At 41.7% G+C, this 14,190-nt stretch overlaps 1 protein-coding gene across 1 annotated transcript in view; it reads left to right on the top strand.

Moving 5' to 3' along the window:
- The window catches only part of THSD7B (thrombospondin type 1 domain containing 7B), a 461,283-nt gene that overhangs the window by 322,743 nt on the left and 124,350 nt on the right, over nucleotides 1–14,190 (top strand). Inside the window, exon 16 of the mRNA XM_067549515.1 lies at nucleotides 9,956–10,219. Coding sequence (XP_067405616.1) covers nucleotides 9,956–10,219 — 264 coding nt within the window. The remainder of the gene's footprint in view (nucleotides 1–9,955; nucleotides 10,220–14,190) is intronic.

The following is a 14,190-nucleotide window of genomic DNA, read 5'->3' as shown; positions in this document are numbered from 1 at the left end:
AATACACATAGGTATCAGCACTTAAAGAAGAAATGTGGGTTACTCTAGCTGTAACTGGAAGTTCTTTGAGATGTGTGATCCCTATCTGTATTCCACTACTGTTCCTCTGTCTCCTCTGCTTTCATGTGCAGGCCAATGGACACTACTTGTTAAGAATCTCTAGACTCAGATGTATGGCACGTGTGTACCTACACATGGAATACAAACAGGGAGCACACATTTCATACAACTTTCATTTACAGGTAAAAGTACATTTCATGTGCTGCTTCTAACATAAAATTGTACATTTTAAGAACATGTTTCCAGCACACATCTATAACTCTTTGTACACAATCTGTGCATACATTGTAAAATGATTTTCGGGACCAAAGTGTCATCAGTTTACATATGATACCTTACATGGTGTTACTCAGGGTTCCTTAACCCAGTAACTTTTAGTCTTTGTGAACCGGTATCTGGAAATAAACCAAAGAAAACTCAGCACCTCTGCCTGCTATATGGCTGGCATGGACAAGTCAAAACCAAGTTCTCTTAACTTAAAGCTTTACTTTATTGGTCTCCAGCAATTCCCGTTGAAATTACCTTTACCGGAAATTTTTACTTATTAGTCTTAAGCACATACAAATACAATAGGTGGTTAGAGTACCCCAAAATCTGAGGCAGTCTTCAGGTGAATGAGTCACAGATTTCTGGATGGCCAGACCATCCATCTGTGCCTGGAGATCTTTCTAATGTGTCCACGAAGTGATCCGCCTGACTCAGATTCTCTACTTCCCTCTTATACCCCAAAAGTTACAAAGACATGTCAATCAAAAGAATGTTACATAGCTGACCAAACAAATCAATCAGTGGGCACAAGCAGGAGTTAGAGACATGTCATTAAAAAAAATGTTGTTAAGCAAGCAGTCTTAAGCTATTAGTCTATTAGCTAAATTTTCCCATACTGACAATTCTAAAATATATCCAGAATTTCTATTTTTTTCAAACATTGGCCCCAACATATTTAGAGAGAGAGAACACAGAGAGCCAGGCTCACTTCACATGTTTACTGTCTACTCACCCGTTCCTCCCCCACATTTGCCTAGTTATACTAAGTTCCTGGAAAGGCCTGAAAATGGCTAAAAACAGCAAGCAGAATAATTGATAGTCCATCCCAATAATTGGCAGTGGCTTGGACGCCTGTTCAATGACACCTTTGAGATATTGTACTCAATGGGGCAATGAGTGTGTCAGGCCTGATGTGAGTTACAGTATGGGGGGAACCTCTGCCCATTACTATTGAGGGGCTGGCAGGGTCACACTTATACACTGCAAATAAAATGGGAAATTATTAAACCTAAACCAGCTGAACAAAGCTATGGCTTTACAATGCACCTTACCTTTTTCCTTGTAAAAACAAATTGGGAACTTGAATGTGTGAACTAGAGAACAGAATCCACATACTGTTCTCTTTGAGAATGTTGGGCTCAAATCTGGTTCGAAATCTAAAGTTGAGGGAGTCATATTATTTTGATAATATAAGTAATGCTCAGCTTACGGAATTTGTCCATAGCATTATACTAGTTTTAATTGATCATTTCCAAATATTAGTAAAACATCCTGATACAAGCCATTCTATAGTGCATCATGTAGTAACTACCAGAAAAAATATTTTGTATTGTTTGAATACAGAACAAACTGAGAGCTCTAAAATTGCAGAACATTAATAGTTCAAGGACGTTTATTTTAATAACAACTGTCTCTTCTTCTGCTGCACTTTGTTAAACCAAATTGAACTGAAGTGTGGTATTTTTTTTAAGACTTACAGTAAATATACTGCTTATTGTCATGCTTTGCACTTAAAGCATTTCATATTTTCTATTTTGCATTTAAAAGGACCATAGCTTAGTTACTTTTTGTTATTCCATTAGTGGAGGTGATACATCAAAAGCTTTTACAGCAGAGTAAAAAATTAAACATGACGGCTTTAGTAAACATATTCAGCATAATAATGTTTAAGAATTGAATAGTAGTGTAAGTATGAAGGCTATCACTTTGCCTTTCTTCTGGAATAAGTTGTAACCAACTACAAGATTATTTTGTTGTTGTTTAAAATGATTCAGGTTTTCAATAACATAATTCCTTATACACATGTAATGGAATCAAAGTGTTTTATTCATGAGCTCAGCTCATTAAAGAATAAAGGCTACCCTTTTACATAAATGTCATTATTATAGAATTTTCAGTTGTTTCTGGCAAAAGATTTATAGTATAATGCCCTCCCTAGTGATGCTTACGCTTATAGAGAAATAAAAATTCTCCATCCATCTCTGACTACAATACCTGAACTATGATCTAAACTCTTATCATAAGGAATTAAGTGAATGGTCATTTTGTGGTATGTTTAGATCTGTATTTTCTTTGTCAATTTCTGTTTGTTATGCTATATTATACCAGGGGCCTAAATCTTCTCTCACTTTTTACTCCAGTGTAAATCAGGAGTAGGTCCATCCGAGACAGTGGGCCTAAGTGGGTGTAAAACTGATGTTCTCCTAAGGTTACTTAAAACAGTTGCTTTGCTGCCATAGCAGTGACATAGGTGACAGGAATCTTTATTGCAATGAATCGGCTCTGCAACAGATATTGGAGCAAGGCAAATTCATTTTAGCTGCCCTACTGAAGTGTCTCAGATCTAGTCAGGATCCCCCTGCCAGCCACCCACTCACCAGATTTATGTGAGGGGAACCTCAAGCTTCCCTGTGTCTCAGCAAGCTGTACCTCCCTTAGCTCTCTGCCACATTTCCTGGGCACTAACTCATCTGTTATCACTTGCCTAGGCCTTCAGGTCCAGCCCTATAGTTTAAACATTCCCTCCTCTCAGAATCCCACCAAGGTGTGAGCCTTCTTGGTTCTAAGCAGGCATGTGGCAGTTGTGAAACATGTAACACACAGACACGTTGCACAAAGTCTAACACATTATTGCTCTTTCACTTAATAGAGAAAATACAGATTATCTAGAAAATAATAAACACCCTAAACGCAAGGCTCCTCGCTGCCTCATCTTTTCCCTTGGGAGTCCTCGACGGACCATCTGTGCTCAGGATGGCAGGAAGATCCTCTGCCTCATTAGGCTCCTACATGCAGGGTTGCTTCTCTCTCATCTTGAGCTGAAGAAAAATGTCCTCCCCCCCCCCATCTCTGACTACTATGCCTATCTCAATAGATCAGCTCCTGCTCTCTTATAACTTTCATCCACTTTCATCAGGTGATGTCCCGCTCAGCTTCCTCAAGTGATCACAGATCTCTGTTACATGACTTAGTTGCCAAAGTGACTTCCTACCAGAGTTCATACTTGAAAAACTGGCTTGCCCTGGGCATTAGCTATTGCTTTGTCATTTAGATGGCCAATCATCAAATTTTAACCACACTCTTATTGTTAGGTCTTTGCCACTGCCTCAGTTGGAATTTCTTATACAGTCCAGCATAAAGGTAAAGAAACCACAGAGAAACTGCTCATTCAAAATGGAGTTTGCAGCATGGTAAAGATATACACAGAGAATTCATAATCTCACACAGAATTCATAAATCGGACAGATTCTTCAAATTGTCACAATAAGTGAGCTGAGAATTAGATCCAGATAACTCTATTTAAGTATAATAAAGAACAGGAAAATTGGTGTTTGTAACATTGCTACACTTCAAATACTAAGCACCTTTATACTCTGTAATGATCCACACAAAAGGCCTTACTGCCTGCACACTCCTAGATTACCAAAGCACCATCTCTGATTTCTATGTACCCACCCATCTTGGCAGAAAAACATATAGTGCCTATCACCATAACATCTAAGTACCTGTAGCTATACTTTGTCCAGGGTGTCATCCAATTCCAGATGAGTGGGCTTTCACAAAGAATATCTGCCCTTCTAACCGGTACAGTGCTCTACCTCTTGGTTTGCTAGTGGTTCAGCGTGGTCACCCTGACAGCTTTTGGTTGACAGGCATTAGCTTCTTGAGCTATAAACTGGCCGACTGACTTGCCAGTAGCCAGCATGTCTGTCAAATGATGTGAATCCAGTCAGCTGCAGCCCAAAGTTGGCTTTCCAGTTTTGTCCCAGGGCACCTATACCAGTTAGTTCAGGTTAAGCCAGACAGACAGAAGAAGGCAATAACGGTGGGTGGGAAACTGGGGAGGACACAGGTTGTGGTCAAAATTCGAGAGGTAATTGGGTATGGCCACCAGGGGTACGTCTACACTGCAATAAAAACCTGTGGCACCAAATCTCAGAGCTCGGGCAACTGGCACTGACTCGCCGGGCTTGGGCTGAGGGACTAAAATTAGTAGCAGAGCTGTTCAGGCTCAGCCCCATGCCCCAGCCCACATGGCTATTTTGAGCCCTCAGCCTGAGCTCTGTGAACCCAAGTCAGTTGACCCAGGCTCTGAGACTCAGTGCCACAGGTCTTTTGTTGCAGTGTGGACACACTCCATGTGTCTGTCTTTGTATAAGATACCATAAAACTAGGCCATGCCCTAGTCGGATTGTCGGAGACCAAGATTCAAGTACAACAATTCTTGTGGTCTTGTGTTTTGAATTGAAGTCCAGAAAAACCTCCCCCATATTTACTCAGTGTATAGATTTAAGCAGAGGGTTGTGGGAAATACTTCCCTGGATTTAAAAAAAGAGGCCTCTGTTCATCTATTTAGCATAACAAAGAAAAGAATAAAGGATGACTTGATTACAGTCCATAAGTATCCACCCAAGAAGCAAATATTTAACAATGGGCGCTCCAGTCTAACAGAGAAAGGTATAACATGAACGAATGGCTGGAAGTTGAAATGAGACAAATTCAGATGGGAAATAAGGAATAAATTTTTAAAGTTGAGAATAATTAACCATAGGAATCATTTGTGAGGGGTCATGGTGGATTCTCCATTACTGACAATTTTTAAATTAAGATTGTGTGTTTTTCTAAAAGCTGTGTGCTAGGAATTCTTTTAGAGAAATTTTATGGCCTGTGTTATACAGGAAGTCAGACTGGATGATCACAATAGTCCCTTCTGGCCTCAGAGTCTATGAATCTCTGCATCTGTATTTCGTGTGTGTGTGTGTGTGTGTGTGTGTAATCTCCCTGTTCAACACAATTTCAATCTATACTCAAATGAATGTGTTGACTTCATCGTAAGAGTTCATCAACATATGACATTTGATGGGAGTTTCCTGACTGGTTAGTAAATGTTTATTTCCCTACATTCCGATTTTTAATTTTATTTAATTTTGCATTTTATTGAGTGAGTCATGTGGATTGTACATATAACTCTGTTCATTGACAAAGAAGCTTCAGCAGGTAGCTGCCTAACTAAAACACCTATTTTTGGACAAAGTTCTATGTAATCACTAAAGTAAAAACCAAACTTTTTAGGCAAAGATCAGAAATGCAAGTTAATCTTTGATAATTATTTACACCATCAAATGTACATTGTACTGCTGGCATATTTTGTGTGAAGGCAAATAGATTTTTACTTAATGTTTTCTATTAAATACTTTTATTAGTGCACAGAACTTATTCCACTTGAAAAAGAAAAGATTTATTTCATTGAAGCCTTTGAGTCTTTGAAGAACATTTTGCTAAAAGTATTTTTTATAATAGTTTTGAAAGTTGGCACTGAGGATGATAAAAATGTCTAAGGCACTAATTCCAACCCATGTATTGACAAGTAATATGAAATGAATATTACTTTAACCCTCAAAATCGGGTTTTAGTAGGGACTTTAGTGGGTCCTAAGTCTTGGGCTGCCCCACTTCAAACAAGTAAATTTCACCTGTAGAGAATATTAGGTTATAAAGGAATCAAAGTTGCTGTGTAAATGTAAGATCATTATCATCATCACCACTTTTACTTTGTGTGTTTTGTTCTTTACACAACAGTGATGATACAGAAAGCACACAGGCACAGGTGTGTCCCAGATAACTGCGTTTACTAATGCTACACAAACGTGCAAGGCCTAGCTACATACATACTGTTGCTCCCTACTGGTTTCTAGCAGCTTCTTAAAGCACAGAACACAGTGTGTGCCACTAGAAGGCTCGTAAATTGTTTAAAAGCATATTATCTTATCCCTACACATTATAGGACTTGAAGTCAGTGGAGTTTTACCTTCTTGCCCCAGATCTGAATTTGTCCTTATACATTTATTATTGCATGAATTGTTGGCATTAAATAATTTGATTTCTTTCCCCTGGAATGTTTCAAGGTAGCTCATTTTCACAAACACCCAGAATGGTGACTTTGCTATCTCATGGAATAGTGTATTTAATTGATAACTGGTTTGTTACCTGAATCGATCTAAATGTATGTCATGGCACTCCTCTCTGGAAGAATGTGGAAATGATTTCCCTGTTGTTTTTTGTTCCTATTTGTTTGTTTGCAAAGTTTCCCCTTTGCAGGTAAAATTATCCTTAAAACTCCAGAACACATCGTTTTGAAAGAATTAGGGTTTGTAGACTAATAAAATTAAGGCTTTGCTACTTCTACATTTCTCTTTGGAAATATATGTGTGCACCTGAGGAATAATACAGATGAATAGAGAGTATAACTATAGTCCAGGTCTTGTTCCCACTGAAACTGATGGCAAAATTCCTATTGGCTTTCTGGGTGCAGGTCTAGAAAACGAGACGTTTTGACATGTAAATTGTCTGTGGATATTGTGTATTTTCTTACTGAGTGCAACGTTGGGAAAGAAAACATTCCTATTGACTTTATAGTTACATAATTACTTACCCAACCCCATTTTACTGAAGAGTGCTCCAGAGGTTTTGAATTGGCATCTTGGGGCATCTGTTGTGATGAATTGTGAATATGTCTGTACAGTTTATGAATGCTATGTGAGATTATGAACCTTGTGTGTCTGTGTCAGGCTGCAGACTCCATTCTGAATGTGTAGCCTTTTGCCTTCTACTCTGTTTGCCTCCAAGTTGGGTTGAAAATTCCAAGGGCTGGTGGCGAAAGAATAATAATAGAGGGAGTTGACTCTTAAATACTGAGACTTTGGCAATCTATCCACTCTAGGCAAAAGACTGGTCCCCTGACTTCAAATTCTGGGTGGGCAGGGGGAATAGGAGGGTCTTGACCGAATGCGGGTAGTTTGAAAACGGTGTGCAGTGAGGTGCCAGGGTGTGCCTTTCTGCCCTGACTCCTCCCCTACTCCTTAGTCTCTGTCTTCTGCCCTGCTTCCTTCCCTCCCCGAACTATCCCCGCCGCCCTTACCTGTGCCCCCCGCCTTCTGCCCTGCTTCTTCCCTACCCCAACTTTCCCCGCATCCTGCCCTGCCTCCCCTACCCCAATTGTCCATTCTGACCTGTCTCCTCTCCCACTCATAACTTTCTTCTGCACCCACCACAGCATCCGTCCTACCCACCACTGCCCCTTACACTCCAACTGCCTATTTGCCCCTACCTACTGCCTCACCTCTAACCTGCCCCCTGTCTCTACACAGCCTCTCTGCTGGCCTTCTGCACTCACCCAACGCCCCCTAGTTCCTGTCCTGCCTTCCCCTGCATCTAACATCCCTTCTGCCTCCTTTAGCCCTGCCCCTGATCTCTGTCCCCCCACACTTTGCCTCACTCATCTCCTGGGTTCCTTATGATGAGAGCTTCTGTTGTCTACCCTATGTCCCCCAACTTCAGCCCTACACCCAGATCTCCAACACCCTTTTCCTCCCAGCTCTCTAAGTCCCTGACCCCCCACTTCCAACTCCCCCAGTTTTTGACCCCTTTCCTGTCTCTTTCCCTAGCTTGTCACTGGAAGAGGAGTGGTGGAACGGGGCATGGCATGCCTGAGTCATTCTCTGCTGAGCAGCTGGCCAGGGTGCCAGTCAGCGCCTCTCGCTTCCTACTAGGGTGAAGGGGCTTCTTCAGAGCTTGTTGGGATCCATTAATGAAGCATCGAGGCCCATCACTGGGATATGCTGTGCCTGGTGGGCACCCTGTCCCTTGGAGCAGCAGCACCAGGGCCCCTGATTGCTCCAGCAACCTCCTAGTCTCCATGGATCATCCCCTTGCTATGCCCCTGATACCCACACTATGGGGCAGCAGCACCTGGTCCTGCTTTGGTCCATGCAGGGTGAAGTAAGGGGGCCAAAAAACATCCCCCCATGCCTTTGAATAAGTCAGAAGAGGGGTAGCCCCTAAAAGTAGTAAGGGGCCCAGCTCCTTGTCCTTCCAAGACCAGAACCAGAACGGGTTGAGCGGGGGGGAGGTCACATGGCCGGGGTCTGTGCTCCTGTGAGGAAGCTGGCAAGGACTGCTTAATACAAAGGACTGATGGTTTTAAAAGGCAGAAGCTGGCCTGCTCAGGGGCCACTTTTTCCAGTCCATGAGGGAGAACCATTCACCAAGTAACAGCCTGCACATGGCTGGGGACACTCAGCCTGCTTGCACCCAGGTGGTCCCCCCAGGACTCCTCAGAGGAGTGAGCTAGTGAGGGACATTGCTGTTTCCGGTGTGTATTTTCTATATGGTCTGTACTCACTCTGCTTTACATGATTATGTATCAAAGGGTATATAGATGTTAGACTGCGCCAAGTGTGTCGACTGCTTCACGACTATGGCGTGCCCCTGACAGAGGTAAACTGTAACCAAAAGCTTCACGCTTTTGGGAGGTGGGAGGATTTCTGGGAGAGGGTGTGTTTAAGTACTGGGGAGTCTGAAGGGTCAGCAGTGCACCCAGAGGAGTTAGGGGACTGGACAGTGAGCTCCAACACTCAGAGAGGGGTTCCAGATAGAAGGTTTGTGATGAGGAGTGTGATGGGGTAGTGGCTTGACTCCATTCAGGCTCCAGGGACTTGAAACACCCAGGGATCCAGAGCAAAGGAGGTTTGGATTCCCTGTACAGCAGGCAGTAGGGAGCACTCACTAGTGTCTGTGACAACTCTATATGCAGAATATGGGAGAGGACCAAAGAATCCTTCTTTCCAGCTCCTTATACCTCCACATAAAGGCCGGACACAATCCCAATCACATGTTCAGGCAGCACAAAGCCTGTCCTGTTCCACACTGATTTGCAGAGTTAACCCTTGCAAGCGAAACAGATATTTCACCTTCTCAGAGGGGTTATCAGCCCCCTTGCTCTCTTGAATTCTAGTAGGCAATCGCAAAGCTCCAGGGACCAGAGGTTCTATTACACCCAAGTGGGACCTGCTCATAGCCAGTGTGGACTGAGTTATGTCCTTCAAGCACAATGTCTGTGGGAGGTCCAGCTAGGGAAACTCAACACTATCCTCCAATGGGGGCGCTGTACTTTAAAGACAAATTTGATGTGTTGCAATCCTTAAAATACGGAGGGGAAAAGACCCTTAAGTAATATTCTTTTAAAATATATCAGAGAAAGGGGGGGGAGGGGGAGAGAGAGAGAGAGGAAAAAAGAGTACCACTGAAATATGTTCCAGGCTCAGTAATTTACTAGGAATTATCTTTTCTATTTTCTTCAAAGTAAGTCTGTGTGCAGGGTACATGTTTAACTAATTTGTAAAGTAGCCTCAAAGAAAGAGTTGCAGCTTACTTAGACTCCTTTGTAGGTTTCCCTAGCAACCATTGATTGCAGGGAGAATAGAGAGAAAATAATCAATTTGTTTTCATCTGATAATTAGGGGGAAATGATATTACATACAATTACAAAGAATTTTCTAGCCATACAATTACTATGGTAAGTTTTTTCACACAGCTCAGTGCCCTAGCCAGCAACACACAATATTTCTTCCTGTAAGTTCCCTGGTTGCCCCGGGAGATAGCTACTTTGTTTTGGCACTCTAAAGCACTGACAACAAGTAATAGAGGCTTTTGAAATATTCCTCTATATTAACATTTCAGATTGTTTTGGTTTTAATGTATTAAACTCCTGCAAGTCTAAATAATATGACACATTGTTATCAAAAGCAGCAGATGTTACGCTAACAAGCAGATTTCTTTGGTTGGAACAGGGAGAAGCAGGAAACGAGACAAATGCCAGAATACAGTAGTGTATCCTCAAGTTGAAACAGAAGCATGTCCCTGTGAAACGTTTATCACCCAGCCCCATGGAAATTGGTCAGATTGCATTATTGCAGAAGGAAAAACAGAGCTGCAATTAGGAACAAGATTCCAGGGAGAGACCAAACAATGTGGAGAAGGTGTGCGACTCCAAGCTATTGCCTGTTATGATAAGACTGGCAAACTTGTGGAACCATCCTACTGTAGCAGTTCTGGTAAGGAGATACAATAGTGCACAATGAATGTAAACAACTCTGATATTCAGTGCTTACTTAATAGGTTATTCATTCTGCACCCTCCAATACATATGTAGCTTTTCACTTGCTGGAGTGGAGCAACTCTCTTATAAATCCCATAAATGCTGAATGTGATTATGCTTTCTTAACATATCTGAAGTTTTTATCGCTCTTAGTCCTATGTCCTGTGTTATCATTTTGTGTCAGGGTCTATTGGTATTTTCCCTTATAAAATCCTTCTTTACAGGAATTTGTACTTGAAATTAAATGGAAACATGTTGCAGCTGAAGTTGGGAATAGATTTATTTTCCACCTGTTTAAAAATGTTATAAAAACATGTATTAAGCTGGGAACTACAGAGTTGAGGTTGAAGAGATGCTTTCTTCTCCACCCTTACTTTGATGTGATATAGTTATGTATTTTACAGTGTTGTTGTTTAAACTGCTCTTCGCAAATATAGAGTGAGAAATAATCACTTCTCCAAAGGGGTTCACAGTCTAGGACCCTGATTTTATAATGAGCTCTACATGGGCAATCCTTGCACCTGCGTTGAGCCCAGTTGAAGTCACTCAAGCTGTGTGGGCACAGGTGCCTGCTGACATGGAATGGTTTGCAGGAATGAGGGTAAAAAGGACCAGAAGAAAGCACAGTTTAACAAAAGAAGAGTGTAGAGAGATTCTTGGTGAGGGGCACTAGGAATGGGAAATATTAAAGGAGGTAATTTAATTTTAAAGAGAAATGTTGAAGAAAAAGACAGAGGAGCTTGGGCAGACAACGTAACTGAATGAAGGTGTGAAGCTGAGAGTTGGGGTTAGGGCAAATGGAGTAGTGCTTGGGTCTAACAAGGAGCCATTGCGTGAGTCTGAGGAAATGAGAGCAGAGACGTAGTGAGACCATATTGTGGAGGAGGGCCTGCAGGATGAAGAAAAGCAGCTCGAATTTGATGTGTTAAGAGTCAAAAAGCTAACAAAGTGATTCAATCCTAGTGTGAATTCCATGTTCAGCTATTTATTACTGTTCTGGTTGGCTGCACAGATTTATAACACTGCTTTCCATGCTTTTATTTTCCAATAACGTGATGCTGTACCCACTCCCCATGGTTTTCACATGGGACACATGGTGTGCCATGTAACAATTTATTATGCCTCTGTGCTGCAGGGGAGGAGGAGTGTTGCAATTTTCCACTCCTTCAGAACCTCTTTCTACAAAAAGGGAGCAGTTGGTGCTTTGGGAGGTGGGTTTTTCTGTGTAGTGACTTGTTCTTTTGAGGAACCCAGGCCTTGTGTGACCATTAATTAAAAGAAGCAGTTTACCGATTTGTGGCTTCTCTGAACCGATTGAATCTGTTTTGAACCATGGTTTTCTTCCAGATATATTCATATGGAAATGGAATGGCCGTGATTCTCTCTTGACTGTGGTGGAGAGTGATGGCCACAGGAAACAGTTTGTAGCTTCTTGATCCTCAGCCTCTGGCCTCAGCAGAAATTGGAGCAGCAGGGGACCTGCTGTAACTTCTGGTGCTGGCATAATGTCAATTATGGACATTACACTGGTGAAGAGCAGAGCTCCAGTCCACCATGCACCCTCCCTTCTCCTATCTCCAGAATGCCTCTGGTCCACCCACTCCCTCCTTTGACTTTGGGAAGACATCTAGTGCAGGAGAGGTGATGGAGCTTTTTCCATTAGCTTTGAGTCAGTGGGCTTTCAGCTGTACAAGAACAATTTCTCCAGCTAGACCACTCTATGCTGCTTATGTAGCATCAGAGGTCTTAACAAACCAGGGAATCTGATTCAAAATGCACAATCAATAAGGTCTTGTCATAGTAAGGGACAGCGCAGAGCTGCACCACCTGAAGAGAGACTACAGGGAGGCATTTGACCTCACAAAGGCAGCGTGTCCTCTGAAGCTCTTGAGCAGACATGCACTGAGCCCAAAATTACACCTCTTTTTGGGGTGCAGCTTGCTTCTCTACAGATGACTGGCACCTGACACCTTTCTGCCCAATTTAGAGCACCCTGTTCTCCCTTGTGGGGGAGCAGGAAAGCAGCATTTTTCCCTGCACTCCCCAGAGCCCACCATCTGGGTTCCTGCCTGGCTCTTATGCCTGCACAGGTGGAGGGAAGGTTCCATTGGGAGCACTCTGCATTCCAGCCCCTCAGAGCCAAGCAGAAACTGGCACAAGGCACTTAAACTTCTATCTGCTTTTCAGATAATTTCTATGAGATTTGGTCAGTATTCACTATCAATGTGTCATTATTCTTTAGAGCTGGTCAAAAATGTATTTTTGAATAAATTATTGAATGATTGATAGTAAAAATAATCCAATAAATATTCAGCAGAACTTTATTCAACCATTTGTAGAGCAGGTTGAATGATGAAAACATGCAAAGATGTTAAAATTCACTAGATACATTATTCACAACACATTACTTGACCAATTCTATTTGTCATATTCAAAATGAATATTCAGATGACCCTTTGACATTTGATAGTTCACTATATTTGTAAATACATCTAATTTAGCTCTCAGTTTATTTATGGAGTGCCAATAATTGTGGTATTTAGGTACTAAGTAGCATGTTAAATTAGCGTTACCTGTAGGATTTCCTCCACTTTTCTCTGTTAGCTCTTGATTTCTCCCCTCTTCGTGTTTTTCTTCTATGCCCTTGAACCAAGACAAGAGTAGGGTACTCCAGGTTTCAGAACTGTGTTTCTTACTAGCACTATTTTTTTCCTGTCAGAGGCAAAACTCCATGAATGTCCCACCCAAATAGCTGTCGTCTTTATAAAACAAGAATTTATTAAAAAGTAGAGTGAGAGAGATTTAAAACAAAATAAATGGTTGTTTTAACATGTGTAGATTTAAACTTTGCCACAAAATTAACTACATAAGGCAGTATCAATTTAAGTTACAGAACAATAAAAATTATAAAGTAACACCTTTTCTGGAGAGCAAACTCCTGACTTCCTATCAACAATCCATAACACCTTTTAGAAAGTTATTCACAGTCCCTGTGTCTGTGCTTGTGAATGAATCAAAGTCTGAACTTGTACCTGAGTTGTCTTTTAGGCTATAATCAACCCTTTGTCTCAGGAGACATTTGCATCTCCTGGAGGTTCATTTCTCTCTGCTCCAAAACCTTTCTTCCAGGTCCAGGAAAAAGCTGGAAACAAGTGTCAATTGAATGGCTTTGATGATAGCTGTGCTATTGTATTTTAATGGCTGCATTCATTGCCCTTGACGGCCCATTCAGTAAACCCTAGGAATATATGACCTACTGTCTCTGATGTGAATTGATTTTTCCCCTGCTTAGAGCAGATTCACACCCAACCTCTCCCCTCCATGAATTAGAACATATAATTATGAAATTAGGGGCAGAGGTAACTCTCTCCGGTCACACTTTTAAAATATAATGGATAATTTGCCACAATTAGTCTGTCAGTTAGAAAACTTGCATTCTTTTAGGCTTAGATCTCCATCAATCCCAGAGGTCAATAAGATTCTCCTTTCATCTGCAGGTGTGGGTACATCTGGACTATATGGAGCAGCCTGTTTTCCCATCAAACTCTTCAGTTATTAGCAATTCTTCCAGCCCTCCTCTTTCTGCCTTACCAGTTCTGGTGCACTTTTCAGTTTCTTCCCTTCAATTTGGATTTATTCCATTTGCTTCTGTCTCTCTTTACTCTTGGTGTCCACATGATTACGTGGTTCTCCAAAGGATTGTGTTTATAGTGTCTGTAGTGCCTCGTCTGTTCTGTTTGCAAGCAGCCCTGCTACCATCCTGCTTGGTCAACATTACGATGGAACTCTCAGGAGGAAAAATAAAACAAAAAGAGAAAATGTGGAATTTCCATACTCTAACGTTCCAACACAGACTCTCTCCTTTGTGCTCTGATGGTGAATTCTTGGAAGGCAGAAACTTACGAATCACCACACACCCAGTCCAAA

Source organism: Emydura macquarii, unplaced genomic scaffold (genome assembly GCF_026122565.2).
Source record: "Emydura macquarii macquarii isolate MOO-44397 ecotype Brisbane River unplaced genomic scaffold, CSIRO-AGI_Emac_v2 contig_1253, whole genome shotgun sequence".
Taxonomy (NCBI): domain Eukaryota; kingdom Metazoa; phylum Chordata; order Testudines; family Chelidae; genus Emydura; species Emydura macquarii.
Note: the sequence above shows the minus strand (reverse complement) of the source record. Positions and strands in the feature narration are given on the sequence as shown.